The sequence below is a fragment of the Labeo rohita genome, chromosome 17 (genome assembly GCF_022985175.1).
Source record: "Labeo rohita strain BAU-BD-2019 chromosome 17, IGBB_LRoh.1.0, whole genome shotgun sequence".
NCBI classification, from domain to species: domain Eukaryota; kingdom Metazoa; phylum Chordata; class Actinopteri; order Cypriniformes; family Cyprinidae; genus Labeo; species Labeo rohita.
In genome coordinates this window covers 620,001-646,398 of record NC_066885.1, presented here as the reverse complement: position 1 = coordinate 646,398, position 26,398 = coordinate 620,001, and the positions used below count along the sequence as shown (strand labels likewise).

The 26,398-nt window shown below is 31.7% G+C and overlaps 1 protein-coding gene across 4 annotated transcripts in view; it reads left to right on the top strand.

The window, feature by feature from the left end:
* Nucleotides 1–26,398, top strand: part of LOC127180108 (ryanodine receptor 3) — a 176,289-nt gene that overhangs the window by 61,249 nt on the left and 88,642 nt on the right. For all 4 annotated transcript variants that reach the window (XM_051134057.1, XM_051134056.1, XM_051134055.1 and 1 more), the window contains 14 exons: nucleotides 3,498–3,601; nucleotides 7,774–7,857; nucleotides 9,901–10,060; nucleotides 10,243–10,390; nucleotides 13,297–13,499; nucleotides 13,683–13,857; nucleotides 15,947–16,155; nucleotides 19,095–19,294; nucleotides 19,452–19,518; nucleotides 21,584–21,744; nucleotides 21,821–21,986; nucleotides 23,898–23,984; nucleotides 24,087–24,313; nucleotides 25,780–26,148. In XM_051134057.1, coding sequence (XP_050990014.1) covers nucleotides 3,498–3,601; nucleotides 7,774–7,857; nucleotides 9,901–10,060; nucleotides 10,243–10,390; nucleotides 13,297–13,499; nucleotides 13,683–13,857; nucleotides 15,947–16,155; nucleotides 19,095–19,294; nucleotides 19,452–19,518; nucleotides 21,584–21,744; nucleotides 21,821–21,986; nucleotides 23,898–23,984; nucleotides 24,087–24,313; nucleotides 25,780–26,148 — 2,360 coding nt within the window. The remainder of the gene's footprint in view (nucleotides 1–3,497; nucleotides 3,602–7,773; nucleotides 7,858–9,900; nucleotides 10,061–10,242; nucleotides 10,391–13,296; nucleotides 13,500–13,682; nucleotides 13,858–15,946; nucleotides 16,156–19,094; nucleotides 19,295–19,451; nucleotides 19,519–21,583; nucleotides 21,745–21,820; nucleotides 21,987–23,897; nucleotides 23,985–24,086; nucleotides 24,314–25,779; nucleotides 26,149–26,398) is intronic.

Here is a 26,398-nt window from a genome sequence, read left to right as displayed (position 1 = left end):
TGCAAACATTTTTGACACTAATATAACTTCATAGATAATTTAACAAAGTATTTTTGACACTAACCGTTCTCCATAATACAAAGGTCAATATAACCAGAGCATGAAACATTTGTTTAAATAGTAATGTCTCTTAAAAAAAAAAATTGTACAAAATTTGAAAAAAATAGTGTATTTTGAGGCTCTTAAAGCATTTGCAAACATTTTTGACACTAATGTAACTTCATGGATAATTGTACAAAAAGTATTTTTACTCCATAATACACAGGTCAGAATGAACTGAACATGCAACATTAGTTTAAAGTTATTTCTCTTTAAAAAAAAATCTGAAAAAAAAAAAAAAAAAGTTTTTTGAGAGTCTTAAAGAATTTTTGACGCTAATATAACTTCATAGATAATTTTACAAAGTATTTTTGACACTAACGGTACTCCATAATACACTGGTCAAAATGACCTGAACATGAAACATTTGTTTAAATAGTTTCTCTTTTCAAAATTGTTTAAAAATCTGAAAAAATGTGTATTTTAAGGGTCTTAAAGAATCTGCAAACATTTTTGACACTAATATAACTTCATAAATAATTTGAATTTGAACACAAAACGTGTTTTTGACACTAACGATGCTCCATGATACACAGGTCAATATAACCTGAACATGAAACATTTGTTTAAGTAGTTATGTCACTTAAAAATATAATTGTAAAAAAATCTAAAAAAAAAAAAATATATATATATATATATATATATATATATATATATATATATATATATATATACAAAAAGTATTTTTGACACTAACAGTGCTCCATAATACAAGGGTCAAAATGACCCAAACACGAAACATTTGTTTAAATAGTTATATCTCTTAAAAAAAGTAAATAAATTAACAAATTGGAAAAAAATAAATAATGTGTATTTTGAGGGTCTTAAAGCATTTGCAAAGTTTTCACTAAAAACAATGCATTTTTTAGAAATATTTATGCATCTCTTCCAGGTCAAAACGGCCTGAATGCATTATGAGGGCTGGACGTGTTTTGGGCCCTTTAAGACACAGGAAATCAAAAGCACAGCTGAATGTGTGTTGAGTTCAGTCTTTGATTGTCCATCATGGCTCATCTCTGCTCTGTAAACGAGCAGCTGTTTTACTGTGAGGGCCGTTTGGCATGAGCTGCTGCGCTCAGAGTTTAATGCGTGTTTAACGAGCGCTCGTTAGCGGACGTCTGACCCTCACCTACTTCAGTTCTGCTTTAAATCACTGATTCTCTTCACGTGTCTCGATATCATGACTGTTTGTGTCGCTAGCGTACGTTTGCAGCATTTCATTCGATCCGAATCTCTCGGTGTCATTTGGCAGTTACTGGGTCATTCGTTTAAGAACGGCTGGAATTATTATTGATTCCTGTATTGATTTGTTCTGTAACAAACTGTAAACCGATAACGCTTCAGTGAACTTCTGCAATGCGTTTGATCTCATGTAGGACGGCAGGATAACAGCTTTCTGACCGTGTTTATGCCACGATGCATCGGTGCATTTTTAACATCAGTAACAGGAAAAGAGTTCAGCTAGAAGTGTTTCATACAACTCCAGACTAAACTGAACACACTTTACATTTTTTAAACTTATTGATTTATTTATTTACATTTTAAATGTGTTTGAATACTTACATATTTACTTATTCTTTGTAACAATCTTAGTTATGCAATTCTGTAATTAGAAATTGTTCATGCCACTTGAGAGACTGAACTGTTTACATGTAACTTACTCGTTGTAGTTTTAATGGTGCTACATAAATAAATTTAACATCTCAATTATTACAAAGTGTTTCCTGCACCTCAAGAGACCGAGAGACTGAACCAGAACACTTTTATTCTTTTAATACAACATTTTATTTTTATAAAGATTTTTTTTTAAGGAAAATTTTTTATTTCTTTAGTACTTTATACAATACAGATTCTTTCAAAGCAGGTTTATTATAGTTAACAAAAACTAAAGCCATAAAACAATTTTTATCTCTTGAGATAAATAAAAAAATAAAAAAAACTTTACCTGAAAAAATAAAAAAAAAATAATAATTTCAGCTAGTTGCCAATACAACAGTTTTTAGTTTAACTTATTGTATTAAAATAATTCAATCTAAAACTTAAATAAAAATAAAAAATATATAGACATATGTAAAAAAAAAAAACAAAAAAAACAAACTGTAATGTCAAAAAACAGCAAAATTTGTTTTTAATCTTAATTAAAATGAAAACAAAAATAAAATATTAAATATATAAATGTAAAATATAAATATAAAATATAATCAATACAAAAATCTTATTTGTGTTAAATGTATTTAAAGAATAATAAAAATGTATTATTTTTTAAAAAGTTTATTTGCTTTATTGTTTTGTTACATATATTGTTGAAAATGCATTTAAATATATATATTTTTTCAAATTCAATATTTTTCATAGTTTTCTTAAATACATATATAGCTATATGTAAATAATAAAAATCTATATTATATTTAAATAATAAAAATATGTATTTTGTATTTTTGTTAAAAATTAAAAAAGATGTATTGTTTGTATAGTTTGTATAGTATAGATGTATAGTTTGCTAAATATATGTGACCCTGGATCACAAAACCAGTCAGAAGGGTCAGTTTTGTTAAAATTGAGTAAATAAATAAATAAATAATGGTTTGTTAGGATAGGACAATATTTGGCTGAGATATAGCTATTTGAAAATCTGGAATCTGAGGGTGCAAAAAATCTAAATATTGATAAAATCACCTTTAAAGTTGTCCAAATGAAGTTCTAGCAATGCATATTACTAATCAGAAATTAAGTTTTGATATATTTATGGTAGAAAATGTACAAAATATCTTCATGGAACATGATCTTTACTTAATATCCTAATGATTTTTGACCCATGCAATGTATTTTGGGCTACTGCTACAAATATACCCGTGCTACTAAAGACTGGTGTATATATATTCTTACATACACTAAAATGACCCTGTTTCAAACCAGCTTTACTTTAATGAAAAAGAAGAAAATATTCTTGTTAATTTGTCATTTTTGAAACGAACTCAGTAGTGAAGGGAAGTAAAGTAAAGCAGTTCTACAGGAGACAGTAGTCGTTCTTCAGATGTGTTCAGTTTTGTTCTCATCTGACGGTGTCAGTGCAGTCAAATCAATAATGTGACTGAATGTGAATTTCTCAAATCAATCTTGTGTAAATGAATCCGGCGTTAGTCTGCATGTGAGTGTGTGTCCGTCTGTGGTTGATGAAAATCCTCATCAACTCTAGTAAAACTCCCAGAAACACTCATGACATTCCCACAGTGCTTCTGGTGGCCGTATAGTGAGCGTGTGCAGAATGTGTGTGTCATTCTGCCGTGTTCCTCTGTTACAGTAATGAACTCCAGTAAGTGTCAGGATTCCTCATCTGCTCTGTATGTTGTCGTGTGTTGTTCTGCGTGTGCCGCTGATTGATGCGTGTCCGTTCTCAGATCAGAGAGGATAACAAGCGGCAGCACCCGTGTCTGGTGGATTTCTCCAAACTGCCAGAAACAGAGAGGAACTACAACCTGCAGATGTCCACCGAAACGCTCAAGTAAGAGCAGCACACGCGTGCGTTTACATCACACGCTTACACCTAACACGAGTGAGTCTTCAGATTCAAAGGCACACGTTTTTACACTTATATATATCTATATATACTTTAAATTATATATAAGAAAAATATAACAAATTTAAAAAAAAACAAAAATAAAGAAAAAAAATTGTAATATTGTGAAATATTATTACAGTTTAAACTATTGGTGTTCTATATTCATATATTTTAAAATATAATTTATTCCTGTGATGCAATGCTGAATTTTTATCAGCCGTTACTTCAGTTTTCAGTGTCACATGAGCTTCAGAAGTCATTTCAGTATGCTGATTAATTGCTGTTATTATCAGTGTTGGAAACATTTGTGCTGCCAAATATTTTTCTGGAACCTGTGATTCTTTTTTTCAGGATTCTTTGATGAATAAAAGGTTAAAAATAACAGCTTTTATTCAAAATATAAATCTTTTCTAACAGTGTTTTATCAAGTTTTATCAATTTAACACATTGATGGTGAATAAAAGTATTAATTTTCTTTCAAAAAAGAAAGAATTCAAATGTACTGACCCCAAACTTTTAGATGGCATTTAGTATTTTAAATAAACGCTGTTCTTTTCAGCTTTTTATTTGTTAAAGAATCCTGGGGGAAAAAAATACAAAATGCAAAAACCGTTTTTAACATCGATAATAAATCAGTATATTAGAATGATTTCTGAAGAATCATGTGACACTGAAGACTGGAGTAACGATGCTGAAAATTCAGCTTTGATCGCAGAAATAAATTACATTTTAAAATATATTCGCATAGAAAACAGTTATTTTAAATTTAAATAATATTTCACAATGTTAACATTTGTTTCTGTATTTTTGGTCAAACACATGCAGCCTTGATGAGCATAAGAAATGTATATGAGAAGTTTTATTTAAATATATGATTGTATAAAATTAAAAAGAACATAGAAGAGATTAACCAGTATTAACCCCATTGGAATGAATGGAATTTAATTAAATTCTTTTACATTTGTAATTCATGATTGCGCAAAAACACTCCAAATGTATGAAACCTACATATTTATTAAAAAAAAAAAAAAAAACATAAATTTTACTCTACAAAATTTTTCAAGCAAAACAAAATATTATTTTTTTGCATAAACGTTCACTTTCAGGTGAAAATAGTCATAATTTTTTCATGCTGCAGTGATTCATCAATAGATGACATTCATCAACAAAATTCAGTCCAAAAGTGTGTAGGATATATTTTGCAGAAGTTTTTTGACATTAATATAACTTCATAGATAATTTTGACACTAATGGCGCTACATATATAGCACACATTGAGATTGATATATATATATATATCAGTGGCGATTTCTTTAAGACTGCAAGGGAAGCTCAGCTTCCGCTATAATGTCACAAAATTAATGGTCAAATTATGTACTATTGTATTAACATTTTATTGACTAAAAATGCGTTAGAAAACGTTCATCTCAAAGACGAGTTCGTTCAGAATCAGTTAGATATAGCAGGTCGGCTGACTTGATTTTCTTCTCATACATTCCCGTAGCGTCACAGTGCATTTCCCCGTTGAAGCCCAGCGTCCATTGACTTCAATGCGGCTGCTTTGAACGTTTTTTTTCAGTGCTTTGAAACTAGACGGTCATTGGATAAACGCTGCGATTATGTCCCGCCCACGGACGCTCAGCGTCTCTGGGGGTGAATGAGGAGCAAATGAGGAGTGGGCTGGCCTGGACTCCGAGCTTCTGCGTGATGATTGGAGGGTCTGTCGAAAGATTGCATCTCCTTTTGACTGACAGCGATTTTGTACTATAAGGAATCGCTGAAGCTATTCGCGCTCAGTCCCATCGCGGATTTCTCAAGTTCAGTCGAAATAAAAACTGCTGCAACCTATTTCTTTATATTTGCTTGGCGAAATTGCTTGATTTTCATCATACATTTCACACAATTATACACCACATTCCTTGTTTCACTTTTACAGAGTTTAATATTTTTTTAGATCGTTCATTCATTCATTCATGTTAATATTTAATGTAGTAATCATATATATATATATATATATATATATATATATATATATATATATATATAGATTACTACATTAAATATTAACATGGAGGATGACTATAAATTAATATAAATATATATATAGTAATCTTGAAAAATTTTAACATAACATAATGAAACCTTATATTTCTATTAAAATACTTTATAAATAAATAAATAAATCTCCATAATAACCTTATTTAAACTGCAAAATATTTATACTATATAGTAAGCATCTGACTAAAAGAAAAAATACATCATATTTTGCATAATAAAACTAAAGCTTTTTTTTTTACGATTGTTTGCATTGTGACTTACTTATGACAATAAGGCACATTCTTGTGAATAAATAAATAGACAATTTTATGATGTAGGCCGAAAATGAGGTTCCCCTATTTGACAGACCAGTAGCCGCCACTGATATATATATATATACACACTTTTAAATATTTTTATTTGAATATATCATTGTATAAAATTTAAAAGAACATATAGTCTGAGATTAACCAGTATTAATGGAATGGAATTTAATTAAATTATTTTACATTTATAACTCATGATTGCTCAGAAACAGTCCAAATTTATGAAACCTACATATTTCTTTAAAAAAAAAAAACAAAAAAAAAACATAAATATTACTCTAAAAACGTATTGAAGCAAAATAAACTCAAAAGTGCTGCAGTGATTCGTCAATAGAAGACATATTCATGTTCATCAACAAAATTCAGTCCAAAACTGTGTGAGGTATATTTCACAGTTTTTGATATATTTTTCAAGTTTTTTGACACTAATGGCGCTCCATACATAGTATGCATTGATTCGTTCAAATGGCTGGTTGATTCAGGAATTAAGTAAATGGCTCCTTTTATGAATGGATCATTGAATCATTGTTTCACTTGATTAAAAGCAGATTCATTCATAAATTCTGTGTCGCTCAGAAAAGCACACTTCACCTCATAATGCATTCAAAAACTGTAGACTAGTTTCACATTAAGAATCATGATTTTATAAAACAGTCATAACTTCATATTTGTCAAATAAGACCATATGGAATATATCATTGTATAAAATTAAAAAGAACATACAGTCTGTACAGTCTGAGAATTACCTATATATATATATATATATATATATATATATATATATATATATATATATATATATATATATGAGAAGTGTATTTGTCTATTTCATTGTAGAAATTGTAAAATAACACATTATCTGCTGCAGTGATTCGTCAAAGGATGATATATTCATGTTCAGCAACAAAATTCAGTCCAAAACTGTGTGAGTTATATTTTACAGACATTTTTTGACACTGATATAACTTCATAGATAATTTTGACACTAATGGCACTCCATATATAGCACACATTGATTCGTTCAAATAGCTGATTGATTCAGGAATGAAGTAAATGACTCTGAATCATTGAGTCATTGTTTCACCTGATTCATTCAAACGACAGTAATTGTGTGTTGATCAGAAATGCACAACACTTCTGCCGTGGCTTTAATAGGTAATATTTGCATTGGCAAAACTGAGTGAAACAGACAGTATTGTGTCTTATTTATTGAACCGGTGTGTAAAAATCACACAAAACTCAATAATTATAAAGCATCTAATCTCAAATTATTGTATGTTGTGTCTCTTTGTCATTTTAAGTATTTGACTGTTTTGTAATTGTATAATTTATTGACTGCTAATTTCTGCTTTTTTGGTAAGTCTGAAGGTTGTTCAACTATTTCTCTATGAAATAAGAATAAAATCACTGTCGTAAAAGCGTCACACATTATACAAAATCACAATCCAGATGGAGAAAAGTTGGAAAATGTGTTTGAATCACAGCAAGCTTGCGTTTACTGCGGTGTGGGGTGCACTTAGTCCTGTAATCGCAGCTCTAATTTACGTCTATTTCTGTCTTGAGAGCGCATAACCGCATCATTAACCTTCATATGAGTTTGGCCAAACCTTCGTTAACCTCTAATGACACGCTCTCTTTCAGCCCGCGTTGTTTCCCGTCTGCTGATACGGCGTTTCCTCTCACCGGCGGTGTTTTATGTGCATCAGCGCGTCAGTCGTGTAATGCTGCGTGTTGCTGTGGTGTGTGTTTCAGGACTCTGCTGGCGTTGGGCTGTCACGTGGTGCAGGTCAAAGTCAACGCTGAAGAGGAGCTGAAGAAGCTCAAACTCCCCAAGAAGTGAGTGTTTGTGACGAATGATGGAACAGATGCTGATCTCAGATCAGGACATTCACTTTCAGCTCATAAAGCTCTGGAATCAACCACAGTCTCCAACACGAGGCCGATTCATGTACACTCAATAAATATATCGTCACACGTGATCTGCTTCTATTCATATTGAGCCACATTTGAGTCATTAAAGCATTTAAGGGAGAAGAAACAGCTTAAATAGCATAAATCTTAACAAGAGTGTGGTTTTAGTATTATTTACATACTGTTATTGTTTTTATTCATAGTTTGAAATAATTTTATTTTTATATTTACAGTTTTTGTTTTCATTTTTAATATTTTAGTAATTTTGTGCTTTTGTAAAAAAAAAAATATATATATATATATATTACTATTTAGGTTGCAATTATTTTTAGTTTTTATTTATTTCCAGTTATGTTTTAATTTTTAGTCATTTCATTATGTGTTTTTTTATTTTTTTTTTATTAGTTTTTGTTTGTTTTTAAATATTACTGTCTGAGATATTTATACTTTAGTTTTAGTTAATTTTATTTCCAATAAGTAATTTTTGTGCTTCAGTTTAGTATTATTTGTATGTTATTATACATTTTATTCATATTTTTGAATTGGATTTTATTTTTTATATTTCAAGTTTTTGTTTTAATTGTCATTTTTTAGTAATTTTATGTACTTTTGTCATTTTTATTAGTTGTTTTATATTACTATTTAGGTTTAAATTATTTTTTTATTTTTATTTTTAATTCATTTTTAGTTTATATTTAATTTAATTAATTTTAGTAATTTCAGCTGAATTTTATTTTTATATTTAAAGTTTGTTTTAATCTGATTTTTTAGTCATTTCATTATGTGTTTTTATATATATTTTTTTATTAGTTTTTGTTTGTTTTTAAATATTACTGTCTGAGTTATTTTTATTTTAGTTTTAGTTTTTTACTTTTTATTTATTTCCAATAAATAATTTTAGTGCTAAAATGAGTGTAATTTTAGTGTTATTTATATATTATTAGAAATTTTATTAATATCTTGTATTGGATTTTATTTTTATATTTAAAGTTTGTTTTAATTTCAATTTTTGTAAGTTCGTAATGTGCTTTTGTCATTTTTATTAGTTATTAATTTGTCATTTTTATTATTATTTTTTTTAAATATTACTGTTTGAGTTATTTATACTTTAGTTTTAGTTAATTTTATTTCCAATAAGTAATTTTTGTGCTTCAGTTTAGTATTATTTGTATGTTATTATACATTTTATTCATATTTTTGAATTGGATTTTATTTTTTATATTTAAAGTTTTTGTTTTAATTGTCATTTTTTAGTAATTTTATGTACTTTTGTCATTTTTTTTATTAGTTTTTTTATATTACTATTTAGGTTGAAATTATTTTTTATGTTTTCATTTTTTTTTAAATTTTAGTAATTTCAATTGGATTTTATTTTTATATTTAAAGTTTGTTTTAATCTGAATTTTTAGTCATTTCATTATGTGCTTTTGTCATTTTTATTAGTTTTTATTTGTTTTTAAATATTTTTATTTTTATTAGTTTTAATTCATTTTTTATGTAATTTTTTTGTATTTTTTATGTTATTATAGATTTTATTAATATTTTGAAATGGATTTTGTTTTTATATTGTCTATTTAATATTGGATTAAGTATTTGTTTTCATTTCAATTTAGCAATTTTATTATGAGCTTTTCTCATTGTTATTAGTTTGTTTTTTAAATATGACTATTTAGATTTAATTTATTTTTGTTTCTTAGTTTTTATTTATTTATTTTTTTAGTTTTCATTTTAGTGCTTCAAGCGGTGCAACACTTAATGTTTTTGTTTAGTGTACAGTATGTCCTTAATATTTATATTTTAATTCCCTTCATATTTTGTTGTGAGTGAAGTAGAAGCTGCAGTGATTTCTTCCAGCTGGTTGATGTGATGATAGATGCTGCGTTGGGCTCCTTATGAGTGAAGTGAACTGGACTGTAAGGGCTGTAGACTGCAGTTGTTTGATTGGGCGTGTGTGTGTGTTTTGTGCAGTTATATAATGTCTAACGGCTATAAGCCGTCACCGCTGGATCTGTCTGAGGTCAAACTGAGCGCCGGGCAGGAGCTGCTGGTGGACAAACTGTCAGAAAACGCTCACAACGTCTGGGCCAAAGACCGCATCAAACAGGGCTGGACCTACGGCATCCAGCAGGTGAGAGAGGATGCTGGGATATCGCTCACGGTTCCACGGTGTTTCCCTCATAATAAACACAGGCGGCCCATTAATTCCTCAATTAGCTAGAAGCGCCGAGCGTCCAATCGGAACGAAGGCGGCCTGCGGTGTGTTTCGCTCTGAGCCAATGGCGGCGCGTCTCTGTCTCTGTCTCTCTGCAGGATGTGAAGAGCAAGCGTAACCCTCGTCTGGTGCCGTATGCTTTACTCGATGAGCGCACCAAGAAATCAAACCGCGACAGCCTGCGGGAAGCCATACGAACGCTCATCGGATACGGGTACAACGTCGAGCCGCCCGACCAGGACGCCGGTGAGAACTTCAGTGTCTGCACTCTTTACAAATGACACATTATGCCACAAAAACCAGTCCTTTACATTACTTCAAGTACTTCACAGTTTTGGACTTTTTTTTTTTTTTTTTTTTTTTTTTACTTGTTAGTTTACTTATCAGTTTTTTTTTTAACTTCTGAGTTTTTTCAGGGGTTTTTTTTCTCCCAGATTTGTAATTATTTTCCAATTGTCAATTTTTTTTTTCTGTTTTTTTATTTTTATTTTTACTCTTCTTTTTTTAAAGATTTTTTAAAAAGTTTTGCTTCTCAATTACTTTTTTTAGCATTTAAATAATTTTTTAAAATAACTTCAGGTTTTGTTGTTCTGTCAGTGTGAGATGAAACGAGAAATTTACTACACTCTTTTCTTGATGATAAATAATATGCCATTAAATCCTCAAAACCTGGACTTTTGCATTATTTCTCAAGTTCACAGTTTTTTATTTATTTAATTTTTTATTTTATTGTTGCGTGTCAATTATTTCTCAGTTCTTTTCTAACTTTCTAGATTTTAATGTCCTCATTTTTGTTTAAAAGATTTTTTTTTATTTTTACTACATAAAAAAAGTTTTGCTTCTCAATTACTTCTCAGTTTTTTCAGCTTTTAAATTTTTTTTTTCAATGTTTTAGGTTTTGTTGTTCTGTCAGTGTGAGATGAAATGAGAGAAATTTAAATATATAAATATATATTTAAATATTTTCAGATTTAAAAAGAATCTTCATTTTTTCCCCAGATTTTTAATTATTTCCCGGTTGTAATTTTTTTTTACTTTTCTTTTTTTTTTCAGATTTTTAAAAATGTTTTGTTTCTCAATTGCTTCTGTTTTTTCAGCTTTTAAATTATTATTTTTTTAATATCTTCAGGTTTTGTTGTTCTATCAGTGTGAGATTAAAAGAGAGAAATTACTACACTCTTTTCTTGATGATAAATAATATGCCATTAAATCCCCAAATCTGAAACTTTTTATTACTTCTCAATAAAAAGATTTTTTTTTTCATTAACATATTTTACATTTTAGGTTTTATTGTTATTCTTGTTATTCTTGGGCTTATTACTTATTATTAATATTATTATAATAAATTATAATATCATAATCTTATAATACAGTAAATGTATTATTTTTTTGTTCTCCATACTTTTCACAAATTTTGAATAATAATTTATTATGTCCTAAAATCTGGAACTTTTTGTTTCTTTTCATTTCAGTTCTTTTCAATATTTTTAGTTCTTTATTAATTCTGTTTAAATCTCTTTTTATTATTGTTGTTTTTGTGTTTATTGTTTTTAATTAGTTTTCATTGTTTAGTGCTTTGTTTTTGTATATTGGATGTATTATTTGTAAAAGACAGATGCGTGTCAGTTTGTTAGAATAAGCTTGAGTTGAAAGTGATCTGTTGTCATTTGAGGGTTAATGATGTTCGTCAGTGTTTTTGTGGAGTTTAGGGAGTGAATTAACTCTAATGGTGGTTTAATGAGTAGTAACGGTTTGTTGAGCTCACATCTCACTGTGTGTTTTCATTGAATTGATTCTCTGCTTCATTCACTCGCTGATTTTCTGAAGCGTAATCAGAACCTTGATGGAGGGTTTTAAAGAAGCTCTCGGTAATGGAGCTCATACACATGAACATTACTCACACACTCAACAGGTGCCGGTCGTTGACTGAATCAAATCAAGAAGCAAATGATCCACTGAAACTAATGTATGGAACGCCAAAGAAGCGAATAAAAAAATTGTTTTTAAATGTATTAATCAAGTTCTTTGTATATTTATTTATTTGGCATTTATTTATTTACGCAGTAAATTATTTTTGTTTTTTGACATTTATTTATATATTTATTTACTGTTTTTTGTGTATTTATGCACTTTTTTAACATTAACATGTTTTTCTCTTGTTTTTTGTATAGTTCAGTATTTATTATTATTTTAACTTTATATATTTGTTCATTTATATATATTTTTTGCCATTTAAAAAAAAAATCTTTACTTTTGTTTTTTGACATTTCTTTATGAATGTATACTTTTTTTACATTTATTTGTATATTTATTTATTTCGTTTTTTATATTTTGTGTTTCTGTATTTATTGTTATTATTTTACTTTGTATGTTTGTTCATTGTATATTTTAGTTTTTTGACTTTTTTAAAAATCTTTTTACTTTTGTTTTTGACATTTCTTTGCATATGTATCTAGTGTTTTCTCGTTTTGTTTTTGTTGTTGTTGTTATTATTATTATGATCATCATTTTAATTTTATGTATTTGTTTTCATTTTTGTTTCTTTTTTTTAATCTTCATTTGCTTTTGTTTTTTGACATTTATGTATTTATGCTTTTTTATTTTTTATTTTTTTTATTTATTTATTTTTTTACATTTCCTTGTATATTTGTGTGTATTGGTAGGTTTTTTTTTTACATTTATTTAGTATTTTTTCTTTTACGTTTCTTTGTATTTATGCATTTTTTAACATTTCTTTATATTTTCATTTTTTCCCCTTTTATATTTTGTATATTTGTGTACTTATTTTAACTTTGTATATTTGTGTTCATTTGTGTATTTTTGTTGTTTGACAATTTTTTTAAAAAAAATCTTTATTTACGTCTGTTTTTTAAAAAAATTCTTTATGTATTTATGCATTTTTTTTTTTTTTTTTTTTTTTACATTTATTTGTATATTTATGTATTTATCTATATTATTTTCTAACATTTATATATGCATTTATTTATTACTTATTTCGTCAACTGTGGCATTCCATACTAACAAGCTAAAGATAGTTGGTAGTTTTATTTCCAGAAGTTACCGTCACATGAGAACATCAAGGTCTTTGGTCATTTTTTTTCTGTTTCAATGGGCTAAAAGGTTCATCTCAGACGTGCTGCTTCATCTCACAGGTCACGTGGTGGAGAGGCTGAGCATCGATAAGATCCGTTTCTTCCGTGTGGAGCGCACGTACGCCGTGAAGATGGGGAAGTGGTATTTTGAGTTTGAGGCGGTGACGGGTGGAGACATGCGGGTGGGCTGGGCTCGGCCCGGCTGCAAACCCGACGTGGAGCTGGGAACGGACGCCCAAGCCTACGTCTTTGACGGCCATCGGGTGAGTAACACTGGAGACCATCAGACCCGAGCAGACCAGATCATCTGACTACTGCCAAAGCAATAATACACAAATATACAAATCTTTGCTTGCATCTTGATTTAAGAACGTTTAGATATTTGTACTGGAAAACGATAAAAATCATTTGCTGATCATCAGGTGGTGCTGTTGTTGTTTCTGCAGGGTCATCGGCTCCACATGGGCAGTCGTCTGTTCGGCCGCTGCTGGCACGCCGGTGACGTTGTTGGTTGTATGATCAACTTGGAGGACAAATCCATGATCTTCACCCTGAACGGAGAAATCCTGATCACTAACAAGGGCTCTGAGCTGTGCTTCGCCGACTTTGACATCGAAGACGGTCAGTCAAGTCGAGCTTTATTCACACAGCACACGATTTACACACCTCTCACTGATCCAAAGTGCTTTGCAGTAAAAATAAAATCAGAATAAATAAAAAAAAAAAAATGTATGGAATCAATCAAAAGTTAAACTAAACTACATTTTTTAAAAATATTTCTTCTATTTTAGGCTTTTTGGTTTGTTTGTTTTTATATTTTATTTGTATTATTATTTTTTTTATTTCAGTTTCTTTGTGTATTTATTTGTTTATTTGGGGTTTTGACTTTTTAAAAATATTTATGCATTTATTGACTTAATTATTTGTTTTTGACAATTTATATGTAAAATATGCAGTGTAAGTATACAATGCAACCACAGACACATGTATATACGTAGAGATAGACTGATAGATCTTACTCAATTAAACTCAATCACATTTTTTTTGTAATTAATGATTGATCACACCTAACATTAAAATTTGTAGTCACAAATTTTTACATTGAATTTCCAAATTAATGTAAAAACAAGAAACTAGATTAAAAAAAAAGTTTGTCAAGACAAACTTTGAAGTTGGCTTGAAAAAGCCTGAGCAGAAAGTTTGGGAAAAGATTTTAAAAGTTTGCAGATTTTCAATCTTAAATAGATTGATTAAAATAAAAATAGATAGCATGTTACTAGCATGATTAACATGTTGCTAGCATGATTAGCAAGTTACTAGCTGTTAGTGTGTTTCTAACATGTTTATAACTTGATTAACAAGTTACTAGCATGTTGCTAGCTTGTTTCCAACTTGATTAGCATGTTGTTAACGTGTTGTTAGCATGATTAGCATGTTGTCAACATGCTTCTAGCATGATTAGCATGTCGCTAGCCTGTTTCTAACACGATTAGCTTGTTGTTAGCATGTTTCTAGAATGATTGGCAAGTTACTATCATGTTGCTAGCACGTTTCTAACTTGATTAGCATGTTACTAACATGTTAGCATGTTGCTAGCATGTTGTTAGCTTGATTAGCATGTTGTGAACATTTTTCTAGCATGATTAGCATGTCGTTAGCATGTTTCTAACAAGATTACCATGTTGATAACGTTTCTAGCATTAATAACAAGTTACTAGCATGTTTCTAACATGATTAGCTTCTTGTTAGCATGTTTTGCATGATTAACATGTTGCTAACACATTGTTAGGATGTTTCTAGAATGATTAGCAAGTTACTATCATGTTGCTAGCATGTTTCTAACTTGATTAGCATGTTACTAACATGTTGCTAGCATAATTAGCATTTTGTTAACGTGATTAACATGTCGCTAGCTTTTCTCTAGTTTGATTAGCTTGTTGCCATGTTTAGGCATGATTAACATGTTGCTAACATGTTGTTAGCATGATTAACATGTTATGAACATTTTTCTAGCATGATTAGCAAGCTACTATCATGTTGTTAGCATGTTCCTAACGTGGTTAGCATGCTACTAATGTGTTGCTAACATGATTAACGTTGTCAACCTGTTTCTAACATGATTAGCATGTTGCTAGCATGTTGCTACCATGATTAAAAAGTTACTAGCATGTTATTAGCATGTTTCTAACGATTAGCATGTTGTTTAACATGATTTGCTTGTCATTAGCATGTTTTTAGCATAACATGTTGCTAGCATGTTTTTTTTAACATGATTAGCATGTTGTTAGCACATTTCTAGAATGATTACTAACATGTTACTAACATGATACCGTTGCTAACGTGTTGCTAGCATGTTGTTAGCATGATTAGCCCAAAGACCAGAATAACGGTCCATTTTTTTGTTTGTTCTTGAAGTTGACGTCTTTGCATGTGCTTCACTGTATTTTTGCTGTTTTGTTTGATTAGTATATTTTTATTTGTCTATTTATCTTTTTTAGAATTTGAAAGGGAAGACATTGTTTGATAAGTGAGGTCTGTGATTGAAGTCATTGAAAATCAAAAAAGCAGTGCTTGAAATGTCCTTGAAAGTCCTGGAATTTCCTTTTACAGTGTCTGGACGAACCCTGACGTCAGGAAGACAGAACTATGATGTGTGTTTGTTCCATTAATTTTCAGTCACTGGATCACGGTGTGCGTCTCTGTCCTCCAGGTTTCATCCCGGTCTGTAGTTTGGGTCTGTCTCAGGTGGGCCGTATGAATTTGGGGAAGGACGCCAGCACGTTTAAGTACTACACCATGTGCGGCCTGCAGGAGGGGTTCGAGCCCTACGCCGTCAACATGAACCGCGAGGTGACCATGTGGTTCAGCAAACGCCTGCCCACCTTCTGCAACGTCCCCAAAGACCACCATCACATCGCGGTGAGGACGAGCCGCGTGATTGATTATCGATCGGAAACCTTCCTTTTGTTCTCAGGCTCCCGCCGGACCAACACCATCAATGGAGCTTTGAGTCCAGACTTAATGAACCGCTTTTGTTCCTGAAAAAGCTGTTCTGGGATCCTCCAGGACCTCACAGAGACATTCGTATCGATTTGGATGGAAATGTTCCAGATCAATATGAATCTGTTTGGTTTCTGTGCAGGTCGTGTATTAGGATTCGTGTGGGTCTTTAAAAGTCTTAATTCCACAAATGAAGGCCTTAAAATGTCTTAAATCTCAGCAGAAAGTCTTAATTAAATGTTGTATACACAAAAATAAATATCTTCCTCAGTATTTCTGTCCTGCTTTATAATATAAAAATCTAAACATGCTTAAATCAAGATATATTTGCAGCATAATGCAAATGCAAATTGAAGATATGAAGTCTTGTTTTCTGAGAAATCTATCAAAATGAGTTTATGGTTAAAACAAGAACAAATATCTGTTAGTGGGGACTGAACATGTTTTCTTTTGAACAGGGTTCGTACAAGGAGCTGAAAGTGCTTGAAGTACTTGAATTTGAATTTTAGAAATGTAAGGCCTGAAAAGCCCTTGAAAATAACAATATTCCTGAAGAGGCACTTGAAAAGTGCTTGAATTATTGAAAGACAGTATATTTATGAAATAAGTGTTTAATTTTTTTATATCTTTATTTTCACGCAGAAATTCAGAAAAAAATGAAATGCTTTTTTTTTTTTTTTTTTTTTTTTGCTTATTTCAGTTAATAAAACTAGTAAAAAAAAAAAAAAAAAACGAATAAAACAAAACTAGCGAGCTAAGCCGGTAGTAGTGCCAACAGTGTCGTGTAAACATGAATGAAGACGCGAGAAGAGGAACAGATTAACTGAATCAATTGAGTGAGTCATTTACACTGGAAATGCTCCGATTGATTCCATCTCGTGACTTCGTTCATTCAGTTCAAGCGATTCACTAGCAACAATCAAAAAACAATCAAATTAAAAGAGCCAATCATTTTTGAATTTCAACATAGTTTAACAGTTTTAAAAAGCATGCAGTGATGGGTGAAACTGAGTTTTTCGAAACTCTGAATCAGTTAAACCATTGCGTCGCAAAGTGATTCACTGTTTTGAAGTGCTCCAATTGGATCACGCATCACAAATCATTTGATTCAGATTGGAACTTTGGAGCAGGTTCAGGAATCTTTTAATTCAGATCGATACTTCAGTGCAGGTTCGCAAATCATTTGATTTAGATCGGAACTTTGAAGAGCGGAGCGTGAATCATCTGATTCATATCAGAACTTCGGAGCAGGTTCGTGAACTGTTTGATTAAGATCGGAACTTCGGAGTGGGTGCGCAGATCATTTGATTTAGATCGGAACTTCGCATATCGCAAATCATTTGATTCTGAATGGAAATTCGGAGGAGGTTCACAAATCTTTTGCTTCACTTTGGAATTTTGAAGTGTGGAGCGTGAATCATTTGATTCAAATTGAGACTTCAGTGCTGGTTCGCAAATCATTTGATTCACATCAGAACTTCGTAGCGGGTTTCCGAATCGTTTGATTTAGATCGGAACTTTGGAGCAGGTTCACAAATCTTTTGCTTCATATCGGAACTTTGAAGCACAGAGCGTGAATCATTTGATTCATATCAGAACATCGGAACTTTGGCTAATCATTTGGCGGAACTTCGGTGCAGGTTCACAAATTTTAGATCGGAACTAATATTTGATTCAGATTGGAACGGAACTTTGCATATCGCTAATCGTTCCGTGCAGGTTCACAAATCATTTGATTTAGATCGGAACTTTGCATATCGCTAATCATTTGGTTCCGATTGGAACTTCGGAGCAGGTTCACAAATCATTTGATTTAGATCGGAACTTTGCATATCGCTAATCATTTGATTCCGATTGGAACTTCGGAGCAGGTTCACAAATCTTTTTCCTTACTTTGGAAATTTAAAGTGTGGAACGCAAATCATTTGATTCATATTGAGACTTCGCGAATCATTTGATTCTGATTGGAACTTCGGAGCAGGTTCACAAATCTTTTGCTTCACATTGGAAATTTGAAGTGTGGAGCACGAATCATTTGATTCAGATCGAGACTTCAGTGCAGGTTCGCAAATAATTTGATTTAGATCAGAACTCCGGAGCAGGTTTATGAATCGTTTGCTTCACATCAGAACTTTGAAGTGCCGAGTGCAAATCATTTGATTCAGACTTTGATGCAGGTTAGCAAATCATCTGATTCAGTTCAGGACTTCAGAGAGCGTATCACGAATCCTTAATTTCAGATCAGGATTTCAGAGTGGTTTTGTGAGTTTTTTTTTTTTATCAAATCCCTTAAGAAAATTAGCCATGGTTTTAATGTGAAAGGGAAGACATTGTTTGATAAGTGAGATCTCTGATTGAAGTCCTTGAAAATCAGAAATGTAGTGCTTGAAAAGTCCTTGAAAGTGCTGGTATTTCATTTTACGGTATCTGTACAAACCCTGATTGAATTAAGTTGATTTATCTGATCTCACTGGTGATAATTTCTCTGAAAACAAGACTTCATATCTTCATTAATTGTGATTCTCCAGTAAGTGCGTATTGTTTTAAGAATCTTTGGACATTTGCCTGGAAAACAAGACAGAAATCCTGAGGAGGAACATCAGTTTTATGCAGTGTGATCAGTTATTTCCATATTAAAGTTAAGATATTTTATAATCTGAAAATAATGGAAATCAGTATGAAGCTGCATTTTCAGAATTGCAAATACAACACTGTGCTCCCTAGATGAGAACACATTTTGTTCCCTTTAATTTATTCCTTCAAGTTAGTCTTGAAAAAGTATTATCCGGAAGTTTATCTTCAAAGCACCTGGATAATCCCCGTGTTTGAACAGTGTTTGAATCCCGTCATGTTCGCAGGTCACGAGGATCGACGGGACGGTGGACAGTCCTCCGTGTCTCAAAGTGACCCATAAGACGTTCGGGACTCAGAACAGTAACGCTGACATGGTGTTCTGCAGACTCAGTATGCCGGTGGAGTTTCACTCGTGTTTCAGGAGCAGCGCTTACACGCACGTCAACGGCCTGTGTGAGGACGAGCCGCTCAAGCTCAAACACAGGTCAGACGTCGGGATCTCGTTCAGCTCTTTAAGATGTGATTCAGTCATTCTCAGTGCCCTGAATGAGAGAGCTCATCTCATGGCTTTTGGAGACAAAGCTCTGGTTCATGTTTGTTTGATCAGTAGTGTGTGTGTGTGTGTGTGAATGTTTCCAAAGGCATCCAGTGAAATCCACCAAACACTCGGATGAAGGCAGAAGAACAGATTACAGCAGCATCACCACAGTAAGTTCTGGATCAACAGTGAACATCTCATCCAAAACAGTTTATGGTTCATGACTGATATGAGATTAAAGGTTCTTGATGTTTAATTTAGGTTCATTTTATTTGGGTTTTTCATTGTCTGTATTCTGGGTTCTTTTAAAACACTAGTCAAACAAGAAGTTCTGTCATTATTTAAGGTGTGTTTACTCCAATAGCAATAAACTCCAAGAATCTTAAGCAACTATAATAACTAAAACAATAACTTTAATGATAACTGTAACAATAAATGTAATGATTAATGTTACAGTAAATATAGTACAGTATACTATACAGTAACTATATACTGTACTGATAACCAAAACAGTAAATGTCGTGACTGTAATAACTATAACAATAGAAATAACCAGATGAGTAGAGTTTGAGAACAAACTTTAAGTTGGTTTGAGAAAGCCTAGCCTGAAAGCAGATGTAAAAGTATGAAGGCAACTAGCATGTTTTAGCATGATTAGCTTGTTGCTTGTATTTTATAGGCTGATTACAATGTTGTTAGCATGATTAGCATGTTGTTAGCACAATTTGCAAGTTACTAGAATGTTGTTAGCATCATTAGCAAGTTACTAGCATGTTTTAACCTGATTAGCATGTTTTGCGCATGATTAGCATGTTACTAGCATGTTTTTCTAACATGGCTAACATGTTACTAACTTGTTGTTAACATGTTTCTAACATGATTAGCATATCACTAGCATGTTGTTAACATGATTGGCATGTTGCTAGCATGATTAACATGTTACTAGCATATTGCTAGCATGATTAGCAAGTTACTAGCATGTCGCTAACACAATTAGCATGTTACTAGCATGTTGTTAACATGTTTCTAACATGATTAGCATTCTGTTAGCATGATTAGCAAGTTACTAGCATTTTGCTAACATGTTGTTAGCATGTTTCTAGTTTGATTAGCATGTAACTAGCACGTTGCTAGCATGATTACCAAGTTACTAGCATGTTGTTAGCACAATTAACATGTTACTAGCATGTTTCTAACATGATTAGCATGTTAATAACATGTTGCTAGCATGATTAGCAAGTTATTAGCAAGTTGTTAGCATGATCAGCATGTTACTAGCTTGTTAGCACGATTAACATGTTACTAGCACGTTGTTAGCATTTTTCTATCTTGATTACCAAGTTACTAGCATGTTGTTAGCACGATTAGCATGTTACTAGCATGTTGGTAGCATTTTTCTATCATGATTAGCATGTTACTAACATGTTGCTAGCATGATTAGCAAGTTATTAAGTTGTTAGCATGATTAGCATGTTACTAGCATGTTGTTGTTATGTTTCTAGTATGATTAGCATGTAACTAGCACATTGCTAGCATGATTACCACGTTACTAGCATGTTGTTAGCACGATTAGCATGTTGCTAGCATGATTATCAAGTTATTAGCAAGTTATTATTAGCAAGGTCATTATCCCAAATGTTTCCAAGAATGTTTAAATCCGGAGACATATGAATTTAAGTAATGTAACGGACCGTATCATTGCGTGTCCTGCCAATGACGTCTAAAGTATGAAATATAATACTTTAATGAGAACTATAGCTAGTATTCACACAACAGGCAGTCAACATAACTGCAGCACGTGCTTTAACATCTTAAATATTTTTATCATTCATCACTCTCTATTGTTGCTGTTGTTTGTCGTTATAGTTGCGATGTGCTATTTTCTAGTGATTGGATATAATAGTTGTTATAGTTATTGTTCTCGGTGTGATCGAGTCTTTATTGACCATCACGTTGTTCCAAACCCATTTGATTTTCTTTCTTCTGTGAACAGTAATTGTGTGTTCACACCAAATGCGAATTTCATTATTAGCGCGAGTGGATTACATACAAAGTCAATGCAAAGACGTGAATAGAGGAGAATTTGCACCAGATGAAGGAGCAAAATGCACGATGCGTTTCCCTTGAATACGTGATATTTGCCTCAGTCATGCAAGTCGAAAAATGTCAACAGAAAATTGTGAATTAGCTGCATATAATCAGTGTAATGAGTCACGTGTTGTGTGTCTCCCGCAGTACTATCACTCGGTCAGGATATTCGCGGGTCAGGACCCGTCCTGCGTGTGGGTCGGCTGGGTCACCCCCGACTACCATTACTATAGCAACCACTTCAGCCTCAGCAAGAACCGCACGGTGACCGTCACCCTGGGAGACGAGCGGGGTCGCGTGCACGAGAGGTGAGCGCTCGCCGTTGCCGTGTGACGTGTTGTGATAGGTCATGTGATGTGCTGACGTCTCTGTGTCACGTGACAGCGTGAAGAGGAGTAACTGTTACATGGTGTGGGGTGGAGACGTCACCAGCGCCGCACACTCGTCCAGCCGCAGCAACGTGGATTTAGAGATCGGGTGCCTCATCGATTTGGCCACGGGTCTGTTAACGTTCACAGTCAACGGAAAAGAGCTTCCCACGTCATACCAGGTACCGTCAGCTTTCATGCTACCAGAACTAGAACCAGAACTCTGATTACTAGGACAAAAAGCTCTGGGTCTCATATTATCAGCTGAATCACAAACACAGATGTGGTTTATGGTAAATGAGTGTCTGAAACAGTGGCGAGGCCAGAAATTTTTAAATGAGTGGACTTTGGTGAAACAGGGCGGACCTCAGTGCCGTTAGCTCAAAAAGAAAAAGGCCAAAAGTATGAGCTAAAATATATGCTAGAAACATGCTAGTAACTTGTTAATCATGCTGCTAATCATGCTAAAACATGCTAACAACATGCTAATCATGCTGGAAACATGTTAGCAGCATGCTAGTAACTTGTTAATCATGCTGGAAACATGTTAGCAACATGCTAGTAACTAGCTAATAACGTTAACATGCTAACAACATGTTAATCATTGTAAAAACATGTTAGTAACTTGCTAATCATGTTAGAAATATGCTAGCAAAATGTTAATCGTTAGAAAGATGTTAATAATATGCTAAGCATACTAAAAACATGCTAGCAACTTGCTAATCATATTACAAACATGTTACTAACTTTCTAATCCTGCTAGAAACATGTTAGCAAAATGTTAATCATGTTAGAATCATGTTATAAATATGTTAACAACATGCTAGTAACATGCTGACGATGCTAGAAACATGGTAACATGTTAATCATGTTAGAAACATGTTAGTAACTTTGCTAATCATGTTACCAAAATGCTAATCATGCTAGAAACATGGTAACAACATGCTAGTAACATGTTAATCATGTTAGAAACACGTTAGTAACTTTAATCATGCTAGCAAAATGCTAATCATGCTAGAAACATGATAACGACATGCTAGTAACATGTTAATTGTGTTAGAAACATGGTAACAACATGCTAATCATGTTACAGACATGCTAGTAACAAGCTGAAAATGTTAAAAACATGTTAATGATGTTAGAAACATGTTAGTAACTTTGCTAATCATGCTAGCAAAAGGCTAATCATGCTAGAAACATGCTAATCATGCTAGAAACATGCTAAAAACATGCTAGTAACATGTTAATCATGTTAGAAACACGTTAGTAACTTTGTTAAACATGTTAGCAAAATGCTAATCATGCTAGAAACATGCTAACAACATGCTAGTAACATGTTAATCGTGTTAGAAACACGTTAGTAACTTTGTTAATCATGCTAGCAAAATGTTAATCATGCTAGAAACATGCTAACGACATGCTAGTAACATGTTAATCATGTTAGAAACATGCTAGTAACTTTGTTAATCGTGCTAGAAACATGGTAACAGCATGCTAATCATGTTACAAACATGCTAGTAACAAGCTGAAAATGTTAAAAATGTTACAACATGTTAATCATGTTAGAAACATGCTAAGATCTATCTGTATTAAAACTTTAACATGTAAACTACTTTAGTTGTTGGATTTTTGAGAATTATACTTGATAATGTCAAATTGCACATCATTAAAACAACAATTACGATATATGAAATATATTGCAGTAAATACATCTATAAATATAAATGATTTGTTATATATATATATATATATATATATATATATATATGTATATATATATATATATATATATATATATATATATATATATGTATATGTGTATATATATGTATATGTGTATATATATGTATATGTGTATATATATGTATATATATATATATATATATATATATATATATATATATATATATATATATATATATGTGTGTGTGTGTGTGTGTGTGTGTGTGTGTGTGTGTGTGTGTGTGTGTGTATAAATTTAATTAATGTTTCATATACTTGATAATGTCAAATTGCACATCAGTGGGTCAGTGGCACCCCTGGCTCTTATGTGGTGTCACCGCTGCTCTGAAATGAGTGTGTTTGCGGTCCAGGTGGAGCCCAGCACAAAACTGTTTCCTGCTGTGTTTGTGCGGCCGACGAGCTCCAGTCTCTTCCAGTTTGAACTGGCTAAAATCAAGGTGAGCACGTCTCCATGTTTCAGTAACTAGTCTTTATAAGAGGAGCTACCTGGACTCTCGCGCTGCTGTCTGACCAGAGTTTTTCTGACTGTTCTCCTGCAGAACGCCATGCCCATCTCGTCCGCCATCTTTAAGAGCGAACACAAGAATCCCGTTCCTCAGTGTCCTCCACGACTGGACGTCCAGACCATTAGCTCTGTGCTTTGGAGCCGAATGCCCAACATCTTCCTGAAGGTGGAGACGGCCCGTGTGAGCGAGAGGCACGGATGGATGGTCCAGTGTGTGGAACCGCTGCAGATGCTGGCCGTGCACATCCCAGAGGAGAACCGGTGCACACCTGCACACGCATATTTTATCATTTATATTTATCATATTGACTTTACAAATATGAATTATACTGATTACATATTATTCATGTGTTTTTAATAAAAATTTAAAACATTTATAAATAAACTTCATTTTGTATTGTTTATAAATATAATTAATTAAAATTTTTCAATATTTGTAAATATTATTTACAATAAATTTAATAACATTTGTGTTTTTAATATAATTAATTTAAATTTTTCAATTAAATATAACATTTAATTTAATTGAAATTACTTTTTTGCTGTCAAAATTAAATACATTTAACAACAAATTCAAAATTGTAATTTAAAAAAAAAAAAAAGTTAAATCTATCATTATTATATTATAAATATAATGAATGTAAATTAATTAAAAAAATATTTATAAAGATAATACATTTTATTTAATATCAATAAATAATGTATTTCTGCAGTAAATACAGCTATAAATATAAATGATTTATGATATATATATATATATATATATATATATATATATATATATATATATATATATATATAGTGTGTGTGTGTGTGTATGTAAAATCTATATATACAATCTAAAGACATATATAAATATTCATGTTTTGTTTAATTAAAATGAATTTAATAAAATGTATAAATAAATATTCATTATTTACAATATCAAATTCAGTTTTAGTATTTTTTATATATATATATATATATATATATATATATATATATATATATATATATATATATATATATAATATTATTATTATTTTTTTATTATTATTTTTTTTTTTTTTTTTCAATTAAGTACTCTTATTATATTTATTGTATTATAATAGTTTCTCATTTTACATTTAAAATGCAATTAATTGTATGTGTTTTCAATTACAAAAATATATTTATAAGGATAACACATTTAAATTAATTGAATTTAATTATATTTTAGTATGAAAACTAAATGTATAAATACATGACATTTTATTTATTTCCAAAATGAATTACATCTATAAATATAAATGTAATTATTATATTTGTGTATTATTATTATTATTATTATTATCGTAGTGAATTATTAAATTAATTATTAATATTTATAATACATTTTATGTATTAATTTTTTAAATGAAAATTAAATACATCTATATATATAAATTATATTAAAATAAATTCAAATAGAAATTTACATTAAAATTAATTTATAAATACATTTTTGCAATTAAAAAGTGCATTTAGCAATATAATTGATTGTATTTTTAATTTAAAAATATAAATCTATCATTATTATACTATAAATAGAATTATTTTAAATTTACTGTTTTAAAAAAAAACATAAAGATAATACATTTTATTTATTCTTATTGATATTTTTTGTCATTTATTTAAATTTGCTAAAGTACCCAATTGAATTATGTATGAGGTTTGTGAGGTGATTAGTTCATCAGTGCCGGTGCTGACAGCGAAGGCTTGTGCCGCAGGTGTGTGGACATCATGGAGCTGTCGGAGCAGGAGGATCTGCGCACGTTCCACTATCACACGCTGAAGCTGTACTGCGCTCTGTGCGCTCACGGGAACACGCGTGTGGCTCACGCCCTCTGCAGTCACCTGGACCAATCGCAGCTGCTCTACACCATCGACAACCAGTACCTGTCGGGTCTGCTGCGCGAGGGCTTCTACGACGTCCTCATCAGCGTGCACCTGGAGACGGCCCGAGCCGCCCGACGCATGATGAACAACGAGTTCATCATCCCCATCACGGCCGAGACGCGCGGCATCCGCCTCTTCCCCGACGCCTCCAAACGCCACCGGCCACCGGGCGTCGGGCTCAGCACGTCCCTCAAACCCAGGTTATTATAGTTTTGTATTTTTACAGGAGTAGTTCACTTCCAGAACAAATATGTGCAGATAACGTACCTTGTCTTTCTGTCTTCAGTTATAAAGAAATTATGTTTTTTGAGGAAAACGTTTCAGTATTTCTCTCCATATAATGGACTGATATGGTGGCCGCGAGTTTGAACTTCCAAAATGTAGTTTAAATGCAGCTTCAAAGGCTCTAAATGATCCCAGCCAAGGAAGAAGGGTCTTATCTAGCGAAAC